The 25,747-nt window shown below is 43.1% G+C and overlaps 1 protein-coding gene across 5 annotated transcripts in view; it reads left to right on the top strand.

Annotated features, from left to right (window-relative positions):
- The window catches only part of SLCO2B1 (solute carrier organic anion transporter family member 2B1), an 83,670-nt gene that overhangs the window by 37,495 nt on the left and 20,428 nt on the right, over window positions 1–25,747 (top strand). For 4 of the 5 annotated variants that reach the window (XR_011558918.1, XM_070749447.1, XM_070749448.1 and 1 more), the window contains exons 1-7: window positions 7,153–7,393; window positions 11,892–12,029; window positions 13,274–13,436; window positions 19,190–19,402; window positions 20,506–20,604; window positions 21,051–21,181; window positions 25,500–25,611. Coding sequence is in view for 4 of the 5 variants with exons in the window: in XM_070749447.1 (XP_070605548.1) it covers window positions 7,328–7,393; window positions 11,892–12,029; window positions 13,274–13,436; window positions 19,190–19,402; window positions 20,506–20,604; window positions 21,051–21,181; window positions 25,500–25,611 (922 nt within the window). In the remaining variant the exon portion in view is untranslated. Of the gene's footprint in view, window positions 1–7,152; window positions 7,394–11,891; window positions 12,030–13,273; window positions 13,437–19,189; window positions 19,403–20,505; window positions 20,605–21,050; window positions 21,182–25,499; window positions 25,612–25,747 lie in introns of those variants that run through there. The other variant, XM_070749446.1, reaches the window with a different exon arrangement.

The raw sequence follows: 25,747 nt of genomic DNA, 5'->3' as shown, positions 1-25,747 counted from the left end.
CCCTTGAGACCCAACATCAGACTAAGCAAAGGGGGAAAAAATCGCTTTGCCTACCGAAGCATCAACGCATAACAGAAGAGCATTTACTGCACCCCATTAATATTAAATAACGTGGAGCGGCCCTCTACCAGGGCCATGAATTAATGATGGCACTAACCGGCTTTGCAAATGCTTTTGCAGAAAGCGGGCCATATTTCTACCGCAAACAATACCAAACGCCTGGCCTATCATTCATCCCGATGTCACCAGACCCCAGTTGGCAGAGCCGATTGCCAAGATTTACATCAGGAGGATTCTCAAAAATTGCAGCCCGGCAAAAGGGTGGTTTGACTGACAGGTGGAAAAGTATTGACTTTGGACACATCACGAGACCCCCATTTGAATTTGGCAAGGTTAAGACTTGTGGACTTCAACTGCCAGAATTCCCCAGCCAGCTTTCTTTCTTTCTTTCTTTCTTTCTTTCTTTCTTTCTTTCTTTCTTTCTTTCTTTCTTTTTTTCTTTCTTTCTTTCTTTCTTTCTTTCTCCTTCTCTTCCTCCTCTTCCTCTCCACAACCTCCTCTCCCTTGTAGCACTGATGATATTACTTAGTTGGGTCATGAGATGTCTACAAGAAAACAACTCAGCTTTTCTTTCTTTCTTTCTCCTTCTCTTCCTCCTCTTCCTCTCCACAACCTCCTCTTCCTTCTAGTACTGATGATGCTACCTAGTTGGGTCAGAAAACAGCCGCATGAAAAAACCTCACACAACCCAATCTGAGAGCCCACCAAGGATCCCTCCGTCCAACTCTGAGCTGCAAATATTATTTTTCTATTGGTTTCTAATTTATTATTATTATTATTATTATTATCATCATCATCATCATCATCATCATCATCATCATCATCATTTATTAGATTTGTATGCCGCCCTTTTCCGAAAACCCTGAGAATTATTTAAATTGTACATCCTAAATTTCCTAAACCTCAAAATAGAAGCAAACAAGGAGGGTGATTTATTATTATTTGGGGTTTTTTGAGAGAGAGAGAGAGAGAGAATCAATAAGAGTCCGTGGTGGGAATTCCTACAATTTGATCTGTAAAAAAAAGAGGGGAATGTTTGCAACTTCTATTTTATTTCCCATTTTTGCTCATATCCCCTGAAATCGTCTCTGATGAAGATATCAACAGTTGTGCAATGTGTGAAACAGAATCAAATTATGACAGGCCTGGGCTTGACCATTCAGAGAGGAAAATCCATCTCCCCTCTCAGTAATTGATCACACCGTTGAATTGTTTTTCCAACATTCTGTCAGCATCGGTTTTCTTGTGTTTTAAACCCATTATCCCATGTCCTCCACAATGAACGATAGAGGGCAAGTCTTGGCTGTCTTCTGAGCAAGTTAATTTCCCATGGGACTTCTCTCTTCAAGGCATTCCCAGGTTTTCCCCTTGTTTTCCAAGCTCCTGACTGTTGGAAAATTCCTACAGGGGATTTCTTATAGGTTCACATCAACAAATTCCCACTCAAGCATCTCTATCTGGATCAGAGCAGATCACTCAACCCAGTTAGCAAAAATATAGCGGGATTTTTTTTTAACAAATGTTAGCAAGGAAACATCCAAAATGGTGAACTGTTAAAAGCAGAGGAAAAGTCAGGCAGAAACAGAGGTAGGGGAGAATAAAAAGGAGAGAAAGAGAGAAGAGGAGAGAAAGAGAGAGCGGGAAGGAGATAGAAAAAGAGGATAAAGAGAAGAGGAGAGAGAGAGAAAGAGAGAAAGAAAGAGGAGGAGGGAGACAGAAAAAGAGAGAGACAGAATAAAGAGGAGAGAGAAAGGAAAGAAGAGAAAGAGAAAGGAAAGCAAGAGAGAGAGAATGCGAGAAAGACAAGACAAGAAAGAGAGAAAGAGAGAAAGAAGGAAAGCAAGAGAAAAGAAGAGGTGAAATAGAAAGAGAAAAAAGACAGAGAAAGAGAAAGTGATAAAGGAAAGAAAGAAAGAACAAAAGAGAAAGAAGGAAGGAAGCAGAAGGACAGAAGGACAAGAGAGAGAGAGAATATTATTAAGAATTCACGAGAGTTTAAGATTCAAAGTCAATATTATCTATCAGACTTTTCCAGAACTTCTGGAAACAATCTTGTAGCCACCGTAATTGGCATGGACAGTTCCTGGGAAATTAAATTCTGTTACTTTCAGGTCATTTGTCTCAGCTAACAAGCTCATTCCGAGTTGTACTTCTGCCTTCTAGAAAACATTTGCGGTTCTTAGCTGTCCCGCTTAATTTCATTTCCGGTGTTCGTAAGCGATTTCTCCATTTCTTCACCCCAAATTATTCCCGCAAACCGTTGAGGACTAGAGGGATGAGGGGATACACAGGAAGCAAAAAATACAAAAAATTAAAGAAAAAAGATGGCGGCACCAGAAGGACTAGCACCAGTATTGGGTATGGTCCAATACGGCGTACTGGTACTGAAATGCTCTGGAAGCCAAATCTCACATGCACAGAAGCAAAAATAGAAACATAGAAACATAGAAGTCTGACGGCAGAAAAAGACCTCCTGGTCCATCTAGTCTGCCCTTATACTATTTCCTGTATTTTATTTTAGAATGGATATATATTTATCCCAGGCATGTTTAAATTCAGTTACTGTGGATTTACCAACCACGTCTGCTGGAAGTTTGTTCCAAGGATCTACTACTCTTTCAGTAAAATAATGTTTTCTCATGTTGCCTTTGATCTTTCCCCCAACTAACTTCAGATTGTGTCCCCTTGTTCTTGGGTTCACTTTCCTATTAAAAACACTTCCCTCCGGGACCTTATTTAACCCTTTAACATATTTAAATGTTTCCATCATGTCCCCCCTTTCCCTTCTGTCCTCCAGACTATACAGATTGAGTTCATGAAGTCTTTCCTGATACGTTTTATGCTTTAGACCTTCCACCATTCTTGTAGCCCGTCTTTGGACCCGTTCAGTTTTGTAAATACAGTATCTTTTTGTAGGTGAGGTCTCCAGAACTGAACACAGGATTCCAAATGTGGTCTCACCAACGCTGTATACAGCGAGATCACAATCTCCCTCTTCCTGCTTGTTATACCTCTAGCTATGCAGCCAAGCATCCTACTTGCTTTTCCTACCGCCCGACTACACTGCTCACCCATTTTGAGACTGTCAGAAATCACTACCCCTAAATCCTTCTCTTCTGGAGCTTTTACTAGCACAGAACTGCCAATGCAATACTCAGATTGAGGATTCCTTTTCCCCAAGTGCATTATTTTACATTTGGAAACATTAAACTGCAGTTTCCATTGCTTTGACCATTTATCTAGTAAAGCTAAATCATTTACCATATTATAGACGCCTCCAGGAATATCAACCCTATTGCACACTTTAGAGTCATCGGCAAATAGGCAAACTTTCCCTACCAAACCTTCCCCTATGTCACACACAAACATATTAAAAAGAATAGGACCCAGAACAGACCCTTGTGGCACACCGCTTGTAACCTGACTCTGCTCAGAATACTCGCCATTAACAATAACTCTCTGATGTCTACGCTTCAGCCAGCTGCAAATCCATTGAACTATCCAGGGATTAAGTCCGATAGATAGATTAGTCTCTTTTTCCCCTATTACCGTTCGATACCATTTCACGGTTTGGCTTCCGGAAAGCTATTCCTGTAGTCCAGGTAGCATTGAACAAGAAGCTGCAGGGCTGCTTCTCAAAACGATCCCTCCAAGATCGAACGATTGATGTTCCGTTCTGGAAGGGGAGCCAATAATTACAGCCAAGGCGCGTTGCCAGCCCTGCGTGGAACCGTCCTCCATCCGAGTATTGACAAAGTAATTGATGTACAGATGAGGCAGGATAATTAAGCGTGGCTGTGAATGTTCATTCGCCCCCCCCCCACTCTTTTTAATTAGCTCCAGGTGAGTAATTTGTTGATGTTTGCACAGTGAGTTTAATTACAATAACATGTCTGGAACTTCACACTCTGCAGGGCAATCCCAGGAAGCTCTTTCAAACAGGATCCGCGGGGCAACTCTTCATTAGGGCAGCTTTGTGGATTTCTTTAGGCATTTTTGTTCCAAAAATTGCAAACAGCTGAAGGAGTCACTGCCTCCCATTGCCTCCTTTCCCCCCTATTTTTCTTTACATCATCTGCATTGATATCTATGGCTGTCTGTCCATCCATCCATCTGTATCCATCCATATCTATCTATCTATCTATCTATCTATCTATCTATCTATCTATCTATCTATCTATCTATCTTTATTTTATTTATTTATTTATTTATTCTTTGTCCAATATACAATATATATGGAATGAAATAGACATTAAGTAGTATATATAGGGATAGTAAGTAAAAAAGAAGAGGAGTGGATGAGAGGGAGATAATATATAGGATATATGAGAAAAGGAAAGGTAATTGGACAGGGGACGTTAGGCACATCAGTGCACTTATGTACGCCCCTTACTGGCCTCTTAGGAACCTGGAGAGGTCAATCGTGGAGAGTCTAAGGGAGAAATGTTGGGGGTTAGGGGTTGACACTATTGAGTCCGGCAATGAGTTCCACGCTTCGATAACTCGATTGTTGAAATCATATTTTTTACAGTCAAGTTTGACACGGTTCGTATTGAGTTTGAATCTGTTGCGTGCTCTTGTGTTGTTGCGGTTGAAGCTGAAGTAGTCATTGACCGGTAGGACATTGCAGCATATGATCTTGTGGGCAATACTCAAATCGTGTTTTAGGCGCCGTAGTTCTAGGCTTTCTAGGCCCAGGATTGTTAGTCTATTTTCGTAGGGTCTTCTGTTTCGAGTGGAGGAGTGAAGGGCTCTTCTGGTGAAATATCTTTGGACATTTTCAAGGGTGTTGATGTCTGAGATGTGGTGTGGGTTCCAGACAGATGAGCAGTAGTCAGTCCTGCTTGCCTTGACAGGATCGAGCAACAAATGCGATCTAAATTGTGTTAGCCTCTCCGTTTCTCCATCCTCCGGAGAAAATAGAATTACCAGGGTAAGGAGGGGAAGGAAGAATAATGTGGTCAAATAGGCCTCTGTCAACAGCAGCTTTCAGGCTCGGGGTGAAAAACGGTCAAGGAACACCGAGGCATGAAATCTGGGATTCCTGCAATGGTGGCTGTAGGAACGGCTTCAGGAAATTCCATGTCGCATAGAAGGAGAAGATGTGATGACAGAATCCAAGAATCCCAGAGGCAGCTTGGAGGTCTTTTTTAGTCCATCCCCTTGCTCTTTAAAAAAAAATATCAAATTCAATTTTTAAAAAGCAGCACGAAAACAAAGGTGTCACACATTAGCATACAGTGATACCTCGTCTTACAAACTTAATTGGTTCCGGGACAAGGTTCTTAAGGTGAAAAGTTTGTAAGACGAATCAATGTTTCCCATAGGAATCAATGGAAAAGCGATTAATGCGTGCAAGCCCAAAATTCACCCCTTTTGCCAGCCGAAGCGCCCGTTTTTGCACTGCTGGGATTCCCCTGAGGCCCCCCTCCATGGGAAACCCCACCTCTGGACTTCCGTGTTTTTGTGATGCTGCAGGGGAATCCCAGCAGGGGAATCCCAGGATCGCAAATATGAGCTCTTCGCTGGCAACGGAAGTCCGGAGATGGGGTTTCCCAGTGAAGGGAGCCTCAGTTAAATCGCAGAATCGCAAAAACACCGAAGTCCTTGAAACCCCACCTCCGGACCTCTCTGTTTTTGCGATGCTGCGATTTCACTGAGGCTCCCCTCGCTGGGAAACCCCACCTCCGGACTTCCGTTGACAGTAAAGTGTCCGTTTTTGCACTGCTGGGATTCCCCTGCTGGGATTTCCCTGCAGCATCACAAAAACACGGAAGTCCAGAGGTGGGGTTTCCCATGGAGGGGAGCCTCAGGGGAATCCCAGCAGCACAAAAACGGGCGCTTCGCTGGCAATGGAAGTCCGGAGGGAGGGGGGGCATCCCAGTGGCGGCGGTGGGTTTGTAAGGTGAAAATAGTTTGTAAGAAGAGGCAAAAAAATCTTAAATCCCGGGTTTGTATCTCGAAAAGTTTGTATGATGAGGCGTTTGTAAGACGGGGTATCACTGTATTTACATTTTACAATTCCGCGTTTACATTCTTTATGTTTTTGTACCACCCTATATCTTTTGTTTTGTCTTTCCATTAATTTAAATGCGTTAGGTACGTTTAGTCTGGCTCCTCTGCTTTGACCACTCCGGCAAGGTTAGACCACACATTGCATCTCGTAGTAGAGAGGAAGGGGCAATTAGGCAATATTATATTAGGCAAATCTACGAAACCTCTCCTATGTCTTACTTTCGGGGGTGACTTATGTTCGGGGAAACAGGGTACATATACAAATCAAGCAATCATATACAAACCAGATATCAGAATATACAGTTCTGTACATACAGCAGCTAACAAATAATATTCCCCTTCAATATTTAGCACACAACAAGTAAAGAGATAAAAGTAGCAGAAAGTGAGATAGAGAATTAGCATTAACAAGAGCATTAGAGCAATAGCAAACATTAGCAATAGCAACCAACAACAGAGAGCAACACCTCTTTCTCCCTTTTATGGCTAATTGCAGCCTAGCTCTTAAAGTAACATTATCTAAATGCCCTTATCATTAAAATAACCACACAACCCAATATAAGCTTTGGAGTACATGCCAATAAGGCCAAGCGCTTATTTCAGGGTTCAAAAAAATATAAGTCAGGGTCTTATTTTCAGGGAGGGAGGGAGGAAAGAAAGAAGGAAGGAAGGAAGGAAGGAAGGAAGGAGAAACAAAGAGAGAGAGAGAAAGAAAGAAGGAAGGAAGGAAAGAGAAAGAAGGAAGGAAGGAGAAACAAAGAGAGAGAGAGAAAGAAGGAGGGAAGGAAAGAGAAAGAAGGAAGGAAGGAAGGAAGGAAGGAAGGAGGGAGGGAGGGAGGGAGGGAGGGAGATAGATGAATGGTAATAAGGCCAAGCTCTTATTTCAAAGTTCAAAAAAACAGGCTCTTATTTTCAGGGAAACACAGTAATTCTAATTCCTCCTGCTGGTTAGTGTAGTGTTTCCCAACCTTGGCAACTTGAAGAAATTTGGACTTCCACTCCCAGAATTCCCCAGCCAGCAAATGCTGGGAGTTGAAGTCCAAATTTCTTCAAGTTGCCAAGGTTGGGAAACACTGGTTTAGTGCATCTACTGACAAACCCAACTGGTGAAGTTTGTAGTGCTGTCAACTCCTAGCCCAGCAGATATCCGCCCCCTCACCTGCCCATCGAAGTGAACCAACCGGGAATCCTCGGAGCCTTTTAACCAGCCTGATTTTTTCCCCCGCAGAGATAACGGAGCAGAGGGGAGGAAATGGCAGATAATAACCCAGTTCCCTTTGGAGGACTTAACTGCTCGAATCCATTTCAAACTGTCAAAGTAAGTACACATTTGTCCATTGCTACGTTATCTCAAGTGGCTCCAAAGACACATGACTTTTCAGCTATCATCTCTTGTTCGGCCCACTCTACATGCACATCGGCAATGGGTTGCTCCTGGTTTGGGCCGGTTTTTAGAATTGGTAGCTCTGGCGGCGGGAGGCTCCACCCAACCACCTGGGATGCTTCTGGGCATGCACAGAAGTGGGGCACATGTGCACAAGATCATGCACGAACCAGCAGCAAAATTATGATTGTTCAAAGTTACAACGGCACTGAAAAATGTGACTTGTAACCAGTTTTCACACTTATGACCATTATAGGATGGTCTAATGATCAAAATCCAGATGCTTGGCCATTGGTTCATTTTTATTTATTGATTGATTTTATCCAATACACAATGAGGGTTTTAGTGGGTATACACATAGTAAAATACATAACAAAGTTTATGGAGGACATACTCATAGTAAAATATATCTAAGACAGAATAGAAGAGAAGATATAGGGTTAAAACATATCAATGAAAGAATAGAAGAAGATATATAGGAATAGAAGAAAGGTATAGGAGATATAGGTGGTATACAAAGATATAATAATATTTATATACATGTTGCTAGTAAAAGAGAAACATTAGGACAGGGGATGGAAGGCACTCTAGTGCACTTGTACTCGCCCCTTACTGACCTCTTAGGAATCTGGAGAGGTCAACCGTAGATAATCTAAGGGTAAAGTGTTGGGGGTTTAGGGATGACACTACGGAGTCTGGTAATGAGTTCCACGCTTCAACAACTCGGTTACTGAAGTCATATTTTTTACAGTCAAGTTTGGAGCAGTTAATATTAAGTTTAAATCTGTTGTGTTCTCTTGTGTTGTTGTGGTTGAAGCTGAAGTAGTCGCCGACAGGCAGGACGTTGCAGCATATGATCTTGTGGGCAATACTTAGATCATGTTTCAGGTGTCTTAGTTCTAAGCTTTCTAGGCCCAGGATTGAAAGTCTAGTCTCGTAGGGTATTCTGTCTCGAGTGGAGGAGTGAAGGGCTCTTCTGGTGAAGTATCCCTGGACATTTTCAATGGTGTTAATGTCTGAGATGCGATATGGGTTCCAGACAGATGAGCTGTATTCGAGGATGGGTCTTGCAAAAGTTTTGTAAGCTCTGATAAGTAGTGTGAGATTGCCAGAGCAGAAGCTACGTAGGATTAGGTTTACAACTCTTGAAGCCTTCTTGGCTATATTGTTGCAGTGGGCTTTGGCACTTAAATCTTTTGTTATTAGTATACCAAGGTCTTTAATTGAGTGGGGATTATCTGTGATAATTTGATTATTCAGTTCGTATTTGGAGTTCAGATTCTTCTTCCCAATGTGTAGGACAGAGCATTTGCTGGTTGAGATTTGGAGTTGCCATGTGTTGGACCACTCAGAAACAGAGTTCACGTCTTTTTAGAGAGTAGTTGTGTTATCGGTGGCATTGAAGAGTTTTACATCGTCGGCGAAGAGGACACAGTTGCTTGTGATGTAATCGCAAAGGTCATTGATGTAGAGAATGAAGAGCGTCGGTCCCAGTACACTACCTTGGGGGACACCAAGATAAGGTGCATTCATCAGAAATCCTAAGAGAAAGCACTCGGTGATGCTCATAGGATACTAAACAAGCAATCAAAATAAAACACACTAGGATACTTATTAAACAGTTTAAATCATAAAAATACTAGCAACAATGTTATAGTAGAGAAGGAGATAAGTAATAGGAAGGATGAGAAGAAGAATAGTAATAGAGTCTTAGTATATAGTTTGACAGTATTGAGGGAATTATTTTTGCATTATTCTGCATTAGAATGCAGCTGCGAGAGCTATCATGGGCTTTCCCAAAAATGCCCATGTCACACCAACACTCCGCAGTCTGCATTGGTTGCCGATCAGTTTCCGGTCACAATTCAAATTGTTGGTCATTACCTATAAAGCCCTTTATGGCACCGGACCAGGGTATCTAGGAGACCGCCTTCTGCCGCACGAATCCCAGCGACCAGTTAGGTCCTACAGAGTGGGTCTTCTCCGGGGCCCGTCAACTAAACAATGTCGCTTGGCGGGACCCAGGGGAAGAGCCTTCTCTGTGGCAGCCCCGGCCCTCTGGAACCAACTCCCCCCGGAGATTAGAATTGCCCCCACCCTCCTTGCCTTTCGTAAGCTTCTTAAAACCCACCTCTGGTGTCAGGCATGGGGGAACTGGGATATTCGTTCCCCCTAGGCCTTTATAATTTATGGATGTTATGTTTGTTTGTAGGGATGTTTGGGTTTTACAATAAGGGTTTTTAGTTGTTTTATTATTGGATTTATATGATGTTTTTAATTACTGTTGTTAGCCGCCCCAAGTATACGGAGAGGGGCGGCATTCAAATCAAATCAAATCAAATCAAATCAAATCAAATCAAATCAAATCAAATCAAATCAAATCAATCAATCAACAAACAAACAAACAAACAAACAAATAAATAAATAATTACCAGTGCGTTTGGGGGGGGGAAACTGTACAGTACTTGTGTCTAGTTGTCATGGTGTGCAGGTCATTTTAAGAGCATTTTTGCTTACGGTTCCAAGAACTGGAAGTATTTTTGATAACAGATGAAGTGGCCTGAACTGGTAACATTTCACACCTGCTTTAGTCATTTCTTGGTTGGAAATAATAATGTTTTTCTGGAGTGCTTCAGAAAGCGTGTGGTTTTTTTTCCTTTAAAAAAATGGGCAAAGTCTCAAAGGGGTTTAACTTCTTGGAGTTCTTTTTTAGAGGAGAGGTTTGAAGAGAGCGGTGAAGGATTGTGAAGACATTGTCCTTGAGTATAAGCAGAAAGAACATATTTCTGTCATTACTGTCGCTTTGGCTGATCCTACCTGGGATGGACGATTTGTTATTTTATTTATCTATCATCTATATGGATTCATCCTTCCACCCACCCCTCTTCCTTATATACAGCCACAATCAAAACCTTCTGTATTGCAATCGTAAAATCATCACACTCTGCAGACAAACCCAAGTAAAAAAGCAGCAAAAATCAAAGCAGCTGCAGCTATCATCCTCTCTCTCTCTCTCTCTCTCTCTCTCTCTCTATCTATCTATCTATCTATCTATCTATCTATCTATTTCTATCTATCATCTATCTATTATCTATCTATCTATTTCTATCTATCATCTATCTATTATCTATCTATCTATTTCTATCTATCATCTATCTATTATCTATCTATCCTCATCCATCCATCCACTATCTATCTCCATCTCTCTCTCTCTCTCTCTCTCTCTCTATCTATCTATCTATCTATCTATTTCTATCTATCATCTATCTATTATCTATCTATCCTCATCCATCCATCCACTATCTATCTCCATATGTATGTATGTATGTATGTATGTATGTATGTATGTATGTATGTATGTGTCTGTCTGTCTGTCTGTCTGTCTGTCTCTCTCTCTCTCTATCTATCTATCTATCTATTTCTATCTATCATCTATCTATTATCTATCTATCCTCATCCATCCATCCACTATCTATCTCCATATCTATCTATCTATCTATCTATCTATCTATCTATCTATCTATCTATCTATCTATCATCTATCTATCTATCTATCTATCTATCATCTCTCTCTCTCTCTCTCTCTATCATTTACCTACCTACCTACCTACCTATCTATCTATCTATCTATCATCTCTCTCTCTCTCTATCATTTACGTACCTACCTACCTACCTACCTAGTCAAGAACGTATTTGTAATATACAGTACAAAGATATAATAATATTTATATACATCATACTAGTAAGAGAGAAACATGGGGACGGAAGGCACACTGGCGCACTTATGCACACCCCTTACTGACCTCTTAGGAATCGGGTGAGGTCAAAAGTGGACAGTCTAAGGGTCACGTTTTGGGGGTTAGGAGATGATACTACAGAGTCAGGTAGTGAGTTCCAGGCATCAACCACTTGTTTGCTAAAGTTGTATTTCCTACAGTCGAATTTGGAGCAGTTCACTTTGAGTTTGTATCTGTTGTGCATCTGTTTAATCATGAAAATGGCACCCAATAACATACAAAGGCTTCAGCTTTCAAAGGCATTGAAGGATTAATTTCCCAGAAGATAATATTTGCCATTCAGGGTTGGGCTGGGAAAGGAGATGGTTGTTCTTGGGGCCCCTTGAGCTGGGTTGTTGCTCAAAATATACTGCTCAAAAAAATAAAGGGAATCCACAAAGAACCCATCCTGGAATGAAATATTCTCATTGAATACTTTGTTCAGTGCAAAGTTGAATCTGCACAACAGCAGGTGAAATTGACTGCCCATCAGTGTTGCTTCCTAAGTGGAGAGTTTGGTTTCACATAAGTTTGATTGACTTGGAGTTCTATTGTGTTGTTTAAGTGTTCCCTTTATTTATTTATTTTTTTTGAGCAGTGTATTTCATTCTTCTACAGTCGTGACTTCATGACTCTTCCACATTTATCCCCTGCAGTTCTTCGTTTTCTGCCAAGGGTTCCTGCAGTTCTCCCAGCTGATGACTTCCGGCTACATGAAAAGTTCGATTTCCACCATCGAGAGGCGTTTTGGTCTGTCCAGCCAGATGTCTGGCATGGTGGCCTCCTTCCACGAGGTATAGGCTTAAAAAAAATAGAGGGACTCTGAGGTGGTGAGGAGGAGCACACGCCTTTCATACACCTGGCATGAGGCTGCTACCTGCTTCCCCTTCCTTGCCATGCTGAAGGGCTGCCCTCTCCTCTCACTCGCTTGCTTTGTAGCCGGCGCCTTTCCCTCGCTGTGGTGACTCCTCGGCTGCCCAGAGCGAAGGGAGCGTTTCTTTTCTCTGGGTGCTGGCAGAGGTTTATTCCCTCTCCAAGTGCCCAGAGAAAGGAAAATGCTTTGTTTGCTCTGGACTGCCAAAGCCTCCATAAGTGTCACCAAAAGGCTCCTCTGGCAGCCCAGAAAAGCCCGGGATTAAAGAGGGAATGGCAGGAAACTGGCCAGGCCTTCGTGCCGCTCTCAAATTTCCTGGGAGATATTTCCCGGCTTGGGTTCTTAAGTAGAAAATGGTTCTGGTAGTTGGTTAAGTAGTGGTCCCTCTACTTAAGAACTTAATTCATTCCGTGACCAGGTTCTTAAGTAGAAAAGTTTGTAAGAAGAAGCAATTTTTCCCATAGGAATCAATGTAAAAGCAAATAATGTGTGCGATTGGGGAAACCACAGGGAGGGTGGAGGCCCTGTTTCCCCCCAGGAGATTCCTAGAGAGGCCCCACGGAGTCTTCTCCCTGCCTTTTCTGGCTCTGTTTCCTCCCAGGAGATTCCTAGAGAGGCCCCACGGAGGCTTCTCTACGCCTTTTCCGGTCCTGTTTCCTCCCAGGAGATTCCTAGAGAGGCCCCACGGACACTTCTCCCTGCCTTTTCCAGCCCTGTTTCCTCCCAGGAGATTCCTAGAGAGGCCCCACCAAGGCTTCTCTCCACCTTTCCCGGCCCTGTTTCCTCCCAGGAGATTCCTAGAGAGGCCCCACGGAGGCTTCTCCCTGCCTTTTCCGGTTACCATTTTAGAGGCTCGGGTTTGTAAATGGAAAATGGTTCTTGAGAAGACGCAAAAAAATCTTGAACACCCGGTTTTTATCTAGAAAAGTTCGTAAGTAGAGGCGTTTGTAGGTAGAGGTACCACTGTACATGAGTCTGTAAGATTTTCATGACTTGATGATTTAATGAGTTTTATTATTTAATAATTTAGAACATCATCATCATCATCATTATTTCAAAAAACATGACCGCAGTTGTAGTTTGACCTGGCTGGCTCTTCTTTGATAGAGATCTAGTTTCTTCAGCCTTATTAATGATCTGCCCAACATTTATTTCATTCACCAGGTTGGAAATACAATGCTCATCGTCTTTGTGAGCTATTTCGGCAGCCGAGTCCACCGGCCACGGGTCATTGGCTGTGGTGCCATCCTCGTTTCCATGGCTGGATTGGTCATTTCCCTTCCACATTTTGTCTCACAGCCTTATGAATATGGCCAGTCCATTTCCGGTAAGTACTTTTAGAAACTTCGGTGGAGATTCTCAGCCATCCAGGTCATGGTTGTCCCAAAGGTACTTTTCCAAGACCTTTCTTGGGTTTTTTTCCCTTGAAGACATTTCAGATACAGTGGTACCTCTACCTAAGAATGCCTCTACTTACGAACCTTTCCAGATAAGAACTGGGGGGGGGGGTTTAACCATTTTCCACTTACAAATCAGAGGCTCCGAAATTGTAACCGGAAAAGGCATGGAGAAGCCTCTCTGGGGCCTCTCTAGGAATCTCCTGGGAGGAAACAGGGCCGGAAAAGGCAGGGAGAAGCCTCCGTGGGGCCTCTCTAGGAGTTTCCTGGGAGGAAACAGGGCCGGAAAAGGCAGGGAGAAGCCTCCGTGGGGCCTCTCTAGGAATCTCCTGGGAGGAGAAAGGGCCGGAAAAGGCATGGAGAAGCCTCCATGGGGCCTCTCTAGGAGTCTCCTGGGAGGAAACAGGGCCAGAAAAGGCGGGGAGAAACCTCCGTGGGGCCTCTCAAGGAATCTCCTGGGAAGAAGCAGGGCCTCCACCCTCCCTGTGGTTTTCCCAATCGCACGCTTTATTTGCTTTTACTTTGATTCCTATGGGAAAAATTGCTGCTCCTTACAAACCTTTCTACCTAAGAACCTGGCCACAAAACAAATTAAGTTCTTAAGTAGAGGTACCACTGTATTTCTTTTCATCTGCAGAAAGAGCGCTAATGATCAGAGAACTGCAAGGAATATACCGTATTTCTCAGAGTATAAAACACACCTTAGTTTTCGGGGAGGAAAATAGGGGAAAGAATTTGCTTCCCAGGTATTTATCTGGCTAGCGTCCTTAGCCTGGTCAGCTTCAGCACATTAAGTTTTCCCCTGGTTAGGGCTTTAAAAAAAACTTTATTTGGAGAGAGGAACAATGAAAGTGCTTGCAATCTGGTAAGAGCTGAAAACATCGTTAGCACCTGGTTAGGGCTGGAAAGAAACATTCAGAGCAAGTAAGGCAGTGAACACCCCTCCCCAAAAGAGAGGGCTTGGGAAAAATTCTTCTCAGAGAGTAACAATGAAAGGGCTTGCAAGCCGGTAAGAGCTGGGAATATTGTTAGCACCTGGTTAGGGCTGGAAAGAAACTTATTCGTGTTCTGTTGGGCTCTCTGGTAGAATCCTCCCAAAAATGCACAGATACAATTTCAGACACACACACGTTTGAAAATTCAAAACAATGTTCTTTATAACGAAAATTCACTTAAACCAAGCCCTCTTTTGGTATAGCCAAGAGCACTGGTCTCCAAACAAACTGGTAATTTGTACAAGTCCCTTATCAGTTCTGTGATACTTAGCTTGCAGCTGTGAGGCAATTCACAGTCCTTCTTCTTTCTCAAAGTGAAACACACTTTGCTCTGGTTTAGTTTCAAAGCGGGGGAAAATCAGCACACAAAAGGTCAAAGTCAGTAAAGCAGTCACGAAACACAACGATCAGATAATCCTCCACAATGGCCAAACCCACAGGCTGCTCTTTATAGCAGCCTCACTAATGACCACAGCCCCACCCAACCACAGGTGGCCTCATTTTCTTTGATAATAATCTCTCAGTTGTTGTTGCCTATGCATCGCTCTCTGCATGCGTGGCTGTATCATTAACTCTTGTCCTGAATCCAAGGAGGAGCTAGATAATTGATCTCCTTCTGAGCTGTCTGCCACACTCTCCTCCTTCCTGTCACTCATGTCTTCTTGGTCAGAGGAGCCTTCATCAGCAGATTCCACGGGGGGGGGGGCAAAACATGCCTGCAGCATGTGGATGTCTCCCCCACATCCACAGTCCTTGGGGCAGGAGCTGAGCCAGAGCTAACCAATTAGGAGCAAGTTAGAGCAGTGGAAAAAAACCTGCAAAGACTTAGGGCTTGGAAAACATTCTTTGCAAAGAGAAACAATGAAAGAGCCTGCAAGGGAAGAGCTGGGAAGATTGTTGGCAACTAGCTAGGGCTGGGGGTGAAAAAAAGCTACATTCAGAGTATAAGACGCACCCAAATTATCAGCCTCTTTTAGGGAGGAAAAAGGTGCGTTTGATACTCCGAAAAATACAGTAAATCCTTCCACCCTCCACCATTCAGTCAGAACTGAAGAAGCTCCCTGGATGAGAAGTGAGACGTCTCCGAGGAAAAACAAAGCCCGGCTGCCTTTTGGAAAAAGCCCCTGCAGGAGGACTTTCTATAAACGCCCTTCGCAGGCTCTGCTTTTTCCAGGTTTTAAATTTGGTGCTATGGGACGATGCATCGATTTCCAGCTCTCCAAAATGACAAATGACTGAGCCGTTCTTTGTCTTGCTGAACAGTCTCCTTCTATCATTGCGCCCCTGATTTATTATATTTCTTATATAACAGAAGAAATTATGTAAAACATATTACCATTTTACTTATTGATTAGACTCTTAATTCTTTGCCTGCTTCTTGGAGAGCCACTCAAGAGTCATTGGAGACGGGGGGGCCTAAAAACCAAAATATTTAATAAAGTAAGTAAGTAAGTAAGTAAGTAGGGAGGGAGGGAGGGAAGGAAGGAAGGAAGGAAGGAAAGAAAGAAAGAAAGAAAGAAAGAAAGAGGGAGGGAGGGAGGAAAGGGAAGGAGGGAGGAAAGGAATGAAAGAAAGAAAGAAAGAAAGGGAAGAAAAGGAGGGAGGAAAGGAAGGAAGGCAGGAAAGAAAGAAAGAAAGGGAGGGAAGGAAGGAAAGAAAGAAAGAAAGAAAGGAAGGAAGGAAGAAAGAGGGAGCGAGGGAGGAAAGGGAAGTAGGGAGGAAAGGAATGAAAGAAAGAAATAAAGGGAAGAAAAGGAGGGAGGAAAGGAAGGAAGGCAGGAAAGAAAGAAAGGGAGGAAAGGAATGAAAGAAAGAAAGAAAGAAAAAAAGAAAGAGGGAGGGAAGGAAAGGAGGGAGGGAGGAAAGGAAGAAAAGAAAGAAAGAAAGAAAGAAAGAAAGAGGGAGGGAAGGAAAGGAAAGGAGGGAGGAAAAGAAGGAAGGAAGGAAGGAAAAAAGAAAGAAAGAAAGAAAGACATACCCAAGCTTTTGTACTTTTGGGGGGGTAATGTTTTTTTTATTTTTCTCCATACAAAACTTTTCAATACATTTCAAAATACCTTCATAGTACAATAAAAACAGTATCAAGTTAATAAGCCAATTATAATTGCCCCCCTCCAAAAAATGATCAGTTCCCAATTAATTACTTCCGGTATTCATCGAACCCACCAACCTTGACTTCTAATTTTGTCATCTACATATCTAATTTTCTTCTAATTGAATTCAACCTTGATTTCCTTTAAACCTTAATCATTCTCCTTTTACCAATCCAGACAGGCCATGGTGCCTACTCCTCCTTCTTAAGTATTCTCCAATACCCTACAAGAAGAAAAGACTTTATCCAGTGAAAACAATTTTTTAAAAAAAGACAATTATAGACCAAAAAAGAAAGGAAAGAAAAAGAAGAAAGAAAAAGTTATCATTAACTTTCCCAATCTTTCATAATTCCAGTAATCCAGTAATCCAAATAATTTATCTATTTCTATATAATTCTATGCTTTAATAAAATTTCATAAATTCAAATATATCTTAAAACAACACCCAATTTCATAATTAATGCATATTTTAATAATCTGTCATCCCTCCTCCAGGTACCACTTTTGCCAATCCTTCAGGGCTTTTGTTTCTTGTTTTTGTACTTTTGTACTTTTTTCCCTTGCTTTTCTACTTTTTGAGGTGGGGAAAAAGAAGCATGGTTCAGGGGCCGCATGCAGTTCCCAGAGTCCCTTTTGTAGATCAAAAAATGCTTGAAATGATTGACAGGGACGGGTGGCCTTTCTGTTGCCAACTCAGGAAGTTGCTAGCCCTTGCAGTTAGTCGCACGGCTGTTAAGCAAATCTGGCTCCCCCCCCCCCCACCAACTTTGCTGGTCAGAAGGGGGTCACGTGATACCCCCCGCCCGCTGAGAACATTGGAACCGTCATAAGTACAAATCGGCGTATGAATGTCAACATTGTAAGAATCATAATTATTTGGCTCATGTTATCACATGTGGTGGAGTTGTCTGTTTGGAACCCATATCGCATCTCAGACATTAACACCCTTGAAAATGTCCAGAGATACTTCACCAGAAGAGCCCTTCACTCCTCCACTCGAAATAGAAGACCCTATGAGACTAGACTTTCAATCCTGGCCCCAGAAAGTTTAGAACTAAGACGCCTTAAACAAGATCTAAGTATTGCCCACAAGATCATATGCTGCAACGTCCTGCCTGTGGGCGACTACTTCAGCTTCAACCACAACAACACAAGAGCATAGAACAGATTCAAACTTAATATTAACCGCTCCAAACTTGACTGTAAAAAATACGACTTCAGTAACCAAGTTGTCGAAGCGTGGAACTCATTACCGGACTCCATAGTGTCATCCCCAAACCCCCAACACTTTACCCTTAGATTATCCACGGTTGACCTATCCAGATTCCTAAGAGGTCAGTAAGGGGCGAGTACAAGTGCACTAGAGTGCCTTCCGTCCCATGTCCTATTGCTCTCCTATATCTCCTATACCTTTCTTCCATTCCTATATCTCTTCTTCTATTCTTTCATTGATATGCTCTATTACTATATCTTCTTTTCTATTCTTTCATATTTTACTATGAGTATCTCCTCTATAACCTTCATCATGTATTTTACTATGTGTATATATATATACCCACTAAAACCAAACCACAGGTGGCCTCACTTATCTACTGTAATAATCCTTCAGTTGTTCTCTCCTATGCATCACTCTATGCATGCGTGGGTCCATCATAGGTTCTTGTTCAGAATCCAGGGATGATAAGGAAGATTGATCTCCTCCTGGGCTGTCTGCCAAACTCCCCTCTTCCCTGCTACTCATGCTTCCTTCGTCAGAGGAGCCTTCATCGGCAGATTCTATCGGGAGCAAAACAGACCTGTGGCATGTGGACGTTTCCCCCACATCCACCTCCACATTCCTTGGGGCAGGAGCTGAGCCAGAGCTAACCACAACATACAAGGAGTGCGGGTCACAATTCAAAGTATTGGTTATGACCTATAAAGCCCTTCATGGCACCGGACCAGAATACCTTCGGGACCGCCTTCTGCCGCACGAATCCCAGCGACCGGTTCGGTCCCACAGAGTTGGCCTTCTTCGGGTCCCGTCGACTAAACAATGTCATCTGGCGGGACCCAAGGGAAGAGCTTTCTCTGTGGTGGCTCCGACCCTCTGGAACCAGCTTCCCCCCTGAGATTAGGATTGCCCCCACCCTCCTTGCCTTTCGCAAACTCCTTAAAACCCACCTCTGCCGTCAGGCATGGGGGAACTGAAACATCTCCCCCTTGCCCATGTTGTTCTGGTGTTTGATTTCATTGTGTGCTTGTTTTTTAATATTCTGGGGTTGTTTTTTGAATTTTTTAGCCTAAAATTGTAATTGGATTGGTGGGTATTGGATTTGCTATTATGTGCTGCTTTGTCATTGTTGTGAGCCGCCCCGAGTCTGCAGAGAGGGGCGGCATATAAATCCAATAAATCTAAATCTAAATCTAATCTAATCCGTTGCCATTGTAACTCCAAAGAGTCGCTGAATGAAGCGAGTCATAAATGGAGGACTACCTATACAATTTGGGTTATAAAAACGAACCAGACGATCATCTTATCCCAACTGGGGCAGGAGGAAAGATTGTCTTTCGGTGAGAACGGACGGCACAACCCTCCGTTTTTTCTCCCCGCAGGTTCCTCGCCCAACACGAGTGACATCTGTCTCCCACATCGGAAGGGCCCCGTGACGGACGTCTGTACCCGCAGCCAGAGAGACAGCGACCTGGTCCTCATCTTGCTCCTGTTTGGGCAGACCCTGCTGGGCATTGGGGCAGTGCCCATCCAGCCCTTCGGCATCTCCTACATAGACGACTTCGCCAGCCCAAACAACTCCCCGCTCTACTTAGGTAAGCTCCTTACAAACCCCCACACTAACCAAACCCACCCATGAGGTCCCACCAGAGGATGCCAAATTGGGAAGATTAAATAGCCACCCCAATCATTGCTAATGGAAAGGCGTGGGGAGGGGGCGGCTGTTGAGTGAAGCTTTGCCAACCACCCATTTCACAGAGGCAGTTTGTGAATTTCACTGAGTGGCCTTCTTTCCCCTAAGAGCAGAAATCCTTTTTCTATTCTTTCTCTCTTTTTTTCTTTTTTGGCAGTGGTCTTATTCTGCAAGCTTGTTTCAATATGGTTTCCAAATATTTCATTACCAGACAAAGTCCTATCATCAGCAAGATGCTTTTATATATTTATAAAATATATACATATAAATAAATAAATGCATAAAAGCATCTTGCTGATGATATTTTATATGTTTGTATGATTGTATGTTTATATGTTTGTATGTTTATATGTTCATATGTTCATATGTTTAAGAATTCTATTCTATTCTTATTTTTATTCCATTCCATTCTATTCTATTTCTTTTTTCCAATTTCTATTCTATTCTGTTCTGTTTTCTTCTAACATAGAAACACAGAAACATAGAAGATTGACGGCAGAAAAAGGCCTCATGGTCCATCTCGTCTGCCCTTATACTATTTCCTGTATTTTATCTTAGGATGGATAGATGTTTATCCCAGGCAGGTTTCAATTCAGTTACTGTGGATTGACCAACCACGTCTGCTGGAAGTTTGTTCCAAGGATCTACTACTCTTTCAGTGAAATAATATTTTCTCATCTTGCCTTTGATCTTTCCCCCAACTAACTTCAGATTGTGTCCCCTTGTTCTTGTGTTCACTTTCCTATTAAAAACACTTCCCTCCTGGACCTTATTTAAGCCTTTAAGATATTTAAATCTTTCGATCATGTCCCCCCTTTTCCTTCTGTCCTCCAGACTATACAGATTTCTCTTCTCTTCTAAGTTTTATTCCATTCCATTTTATTCTATTTTTTTATTCTCTATTCTATTCTATTTCACTCCACTCCATTCCATTCTCCACCTTTGCGCCCCCCCCCCCATTTCCTATCCTTCCAAAGACCCCCTTCTTTTCTCTTTCCTGCCCAGGGTTTATTTTTGCTGCCACCGCACTCGGTCCGGCCGTGGCCTTCATCCTGGGCTCCTTTATGCTGCGTTTCTATGTGGACATCGACAAAATTTCTTCCGGTGAGTGGACCGACCTCCTACCTACCTGGGGCCTCTTTCGGAGAAAAGAAATCCCGTTATGCCCATCGTCCTTCAGGATCGGGATGGTGATGATGGTGATGGTGGTGGTGGCGGTGATATCATGACGGCGGTAGGGACATTTCATGACCCAACTAGGTAACTCCATCAGTGCTAGAAGAGAGTGGGGTTTGTGGAGGGGGGAGGAGGAGGGGGTACCCTCTAGTTCAGTGTTTCCCTACCTTGGCCACTTGAAGATATTTGGACTTCAACTCCCAGAATCCCCCAGCCAGCGAAGATCCTATGCTCCTCTTGGTGCATCCCAGGGTTGGGCTTGTCTTTTTTTGCAGCTGCTTCACACTGTCAACTCGTGTTTAATCTATGATCTGCCAACACACCCAATCTCCACTTGGCTCACTCCCTCTCTCTCTCCTTTGGTTTTGTTTCAGCGGAAATCTACATCACTAACAAGGACCCCCGCTGGGTCGGGGCCTGGTGGCTCGGCTTCATTTTTGCCGCGAGCATGGTGGCCCTCTCCTCCATCCCTTATTTTTTCTTCCCGAGAGAAATGCTGAAAGAGGTAAGAACTCGCGGGACGGCATCAAAAACGCGAGAGGGGGAGCTACTGCTTCGTCTTCGTCTTCGTCTTCATCTTCTTCCTCCTCCTCCTCCTCCTTCTTAGATTATATTTAGATTTATTGGATTTATATGCCGCCCCTCTCCGCAAACTCGGGGCGGCTCACAACAATGGTAAAAACAATACATAATAACAAATCCAATACCCACCAATCCAATTATAATTTTAAGCTAAAAAATTCATAAAAAAGAGCCCCAGAATATTAAGAAACAAGCACACAGTCAGTCTAACACCAAAACAACAAGGGCAAGGGGGAGATGTTTCAGTTCCCCCATGCCTGACGGCAGAGGTGGGTTTTAAGGAGTTTGCGAAAGGCAAGGAGGGTGGGGGCCATCCTAATCTCAGGGGGGAGCTGGTTCCAGAGGGTCAGAGCCGCCACAGAGAAGGCTCTTCCCCTGGGTCCCACCAGACGACATTGTCTAGTCGACGGGACCTGGAGAAGGCCAACTCTGTGGGACCGAACCAGTCGCTGGGATTCATGCGGCAGAAGGTGGTCCTGAAGGTATCCTGGTCCGGTGCCATGAAGGGCTTTATAGGTCATAACCAACACTTTGAATTGTGACCGGAAACTGATCGGCAACCAATGCAGACTGCAGAGTGTTGGTGTAACATGGGCATATTTGGGGAAGCCCATGATAGCTCTCGCAGCTGCATTCTGCACAATCTGAAGTTTCTGAACACTTTTCAAAGGTAGCCCCATGTAGAGAGCATTACAGTAGTCGAGCCTCGAGGTGATGAGGGCATGAGTGACAGTGAGCAGTGACTCCCGGTCCAGATAGGGCCGCAACTGGTGCACCAGGCGAACCTGGGCAAACGCCCCCCCCTCCTCCTCCTCTTCTTCTTCTTCTTCTTCTTCTTCTTCTTCTTCTTCTTCTTCTTCTTCTTCTTCTTCCTGGAGGGGTCTATAATATGGCAAATGATTTAGCTTTACTAGATAAATGGTCAAAGCAATGGAAACTGCAGTTGAATGTTTCCAAATGTAAAATAATGCACTTGGGGAAAAGGAATCCTAAATCTGTAGGTTGCTTGTGGCCTCGGCTTTTTTGGGGGGCAGTGTATTGCTATATCCCATCAAATTTGTGACAGTGAATTTTGCAGTTCTGTACAAATGCTGCATTTGTAAGCAAATGCAGAATGGAATATTCTCAAAACCTTCAATCTGTTTTAGCCAAAAATGTTGTTTTTCTTCTTATGGATGAAGAAATAGTCTTTTATGTGTGTGGTTAATTCCTGCTGAAGTCCTGAAAGCCAGTAACTAGCTAAGTACAATGTCCCAGGAAACAAGACTTTCATGCTTTTTTAACTTTTTATTTTGCCTCGTATTTAGCAGGAAGATAATCCATTGGTGCAGAAAATAGTCTAAGGGCAGACTAGATGGACCTGGAGGTCTTTTTCTGCCGTCAGACTTCTATGTTTCTATGTTTCTATGTTCTATCTGAGTATTGTGTTGGCAGTTCTGTGTTAGCAAAAACTTCGGAAGAGAAGGATTTAGGGATAGTGATTTCTGACAGTCTCAAAATGGGTGAACAGTGCAGTCAGGCGGTAGGGAAAGCAAGTAGGATGCTTGGCTGCATAGCTAGAGGTATAACAAGCAGGAAGAGGGAAATTGTGATCCCCTTATATAGAGCACTGGTGAGACCCCATTTGTAATACAGTGTCCAGTTATAGAGACCTCACCTACAAAAAGATATTGACAAAATTGAATGGGTCCAAAGACGGGCTACAAAAATGGTGGAAGGTCTTAAGCATAAAACGTATCAGGAAAGACTTCATGAACTCAGTCTGTCTAGTGTGGAGGACAGAAGGAAAAGAGGGGACACGATCAAAGCATTTAAATATGTTCAAGGGTTAAATAAGGTCCAGGAGGGAAGTGTTTTTAATAGGAAAGTGAACACAAGAACAAGGGGACACAATCTGAGGTTAGTTCGGGGAAAGATTAGAAGTAATGTGAGAAAATATTATTTTACGGAAAGAGGAGTAGATGCTTGGAACAAACTTCAAGCAGACGTGGTTGATCAATCCACAGGAACTGAATTGAAACATGCCTGGGATAAACATAGATCCATCCTAAGATAGAATACAGGAAATAGTATAAGAGCATACGAGATGGACCAGGAGGTCTTTTTCTGCTGTCAATCTTCTATGTTTCTATGAGTCATCTCTGCTGTGATTTTTTTTAATTATTATTTATTATTTATTTATTTCCACCGTGACTGGCAGTCCCTTTTCTCTAAGGACCTTTTGATTTTCGTATCCTCAGGACTGGGGGTCCTTCTACCTCTGCTCGATTATGTCATTTTCTCCCTTCCCTTTCTCGCTGCTTCTCAGCAATCTCCAGACCATGCAGAGGTCTTCTAAAACGGCTTGTCGAAAATTGCATCTCCTCTTTTTATTTTTGGAGAGTTCCAGAGCCTCTTTTATACGAATCCGATGCAGCTGCTCCTGGCCAAGGCTTCCCCTTAAACTTCTGGCTGGCTTGCTATCTCTGGCTTCTCATGAACTGGCAGCGATAACCTTTTGCCTTCTCTCAGCCTCTTATTCTTGAAACCCTGTAATAAGTTTACTTTTTTTAACATAGTGTTCTGAAAAGGGTCCTTAGATGTTCTGTCGGGCTCTCTGGTAGAATCCTCCCGAAAATGCACAGATACAATTGCAGACACACACACGTTTGAAAATTCAAAACAATGTTCTTTATACCAAAAATGCAAATAAACTAAGCCCTCTTTTTGTATAGCAAAGAGCACTGGTCTCCAAACAAATTGGTAATTGGTACAAGTCCCTTATCAGTTCTGTGATACTTAGCTTGCAGCTGTGAGGCAATTCACGGTCCTTCTTCTTTCACAAAGTGAAACACACTTTGCTCTGGTTTAGTTTCAAAGCGGGGAAAAATCAGCACACAAAAGGTCAAAGTCAGTAAAGCAGTCACGAAACACAAGGATCAGATAATCCTCCACAATGGCCAAACCCACAGGCTGCTCTTTATAGCAGCCTCACTAATGACCACAGCCCCACCCAACCACAGGTGGCCTCATTTTCTTCGATAATAATCTCTCAGTTGTTGTTGTCTATGCATCGCTCTCCGCATGCGTGGCTGTATCATTAACTCTTGTTCCGAATCCAAGGAGGAGCTAGAGAATTGATCTCCTTCTGAGCTGTCTGCCCCACTCTCCTCCTCCCTGTCACTCATGTCTTCTTGTTCAGAGGAGCCTTCATCAGCAGATTCCACCGGGGGGGCAAAACAGGCCTGCAGCATGTGGATGTCTCCCCCACATCCACAGTCCTTGGGGCAGGAGGTGGGCCAGAGCTAACCACAACATTAGATGTGAAATGAAAGACATTCAAGGGGATAAGAAAACCAAGAAAGTTTTGGAAAAAGCAACTTGGGGACATTGATTGGCCAAGGGATTTGTCTTTGGTGAAGATGCTCTTAGTGTGCATAATAGAAAAAAGACATTTGTCAAGAATCACAAGGTACCACACTTAATGATGGTCATAGGGGTCAAATAAGCAATCGGGAAACAATTAATAAAAACCTTAAGGATACAAGCAACAAGTTACATTCATACAGTCATAAGTGAGAGGAAATGGGTGACAGGAATGATAAGAAAAAACTGATAGTAATAGAAGTGCAGATTTAGTAAAAAGTTTGACAGTGTTGGGGGAATTATTTGTTTAGCAGAGTGATGGCGTTCGGGAAAAACTTGTTCTTGTACCTAGTTGTCTTGGTGTGCAGGGCTCTATAGTGTCGTTTTGAGGGTAGGAGTTGAAACAGTTTGTGTCCAGGATGTGAGGGGTCAGTCAATATTTTTACCGTCCTCTTTTTGACTCGTGCAGTCTACAGGTCCTCAATGGAAGGCAGGTTGGCAGCCATTGTTTTTTCTGCAGTTCTGATTCTCCTCTGAAGTCTGTGTTGGTCTTGTTGGGTTGCAGAACCGAACCAGACACTGATAGAGGTGCAGATGACAGACTCAATGATTCCTCTGTAGAACTGGATCAGCAGCTCCTTGGGCAGTTTGAGATTCCCGAGTTGGCGCAGAAAGAACATCCTTCGTGGTGCTTTTTTGATGACGTTTTTGATGTTAGGTGACCACTTTAGGTCTTGAGATATGATAGAACCCAGAAATGTGAACGTCTCTACTGTTGTTACTGTATTGTCTAGCATTGTGAGAAGTGATAGGATTGGAAGGTTTCTCACAAAGTCTCCCAGAAGTGGCTTGCCGGTCCTTTTCCATTTTGAATTTTCAATTTCCCTCCCTCCTAGGATGAGGTCCCACGAAAGAACATTGCCAACATGACCAAGGAAGAAGTCGCCGAGCAGATAAAGAATAACACCCCGGAGGAGGAAAGCTTCACCCTCCCTCAGTTCATCAAAAGTAAGCCTTTGAGCCAGGTGGCCAACTCAACTGGCAGGTTTCTTCATCGGCCATTCATCTGGAGCAGGGGTCTCCAAAGTTGGCTGAGGAATACATGACCCTTCTGGCCTCTTGCAACTCTATCATTCCTGGCTGG

The sequence above is a fragment of the Erythrolamprus reginae genome, chromosome 4 (assembly GCF_031021105.1).
Source record: "Erythrolamprus reginae isolate rEryReg1 chromosome 4, rEryReg1.hap1, whole genome shotgun sequence".
Lineage (NCBI taxonomy): Eukaryota > Metazoa > Chordata > Lepidosauria > Squamata > Dipsadidae > Erythrolamprus > Erythrolamprus reginae.
Note: the sequence above shows the minus strand (reverse complement) of the source record. Positions and strands in the feature narration are given on the sequence as shown.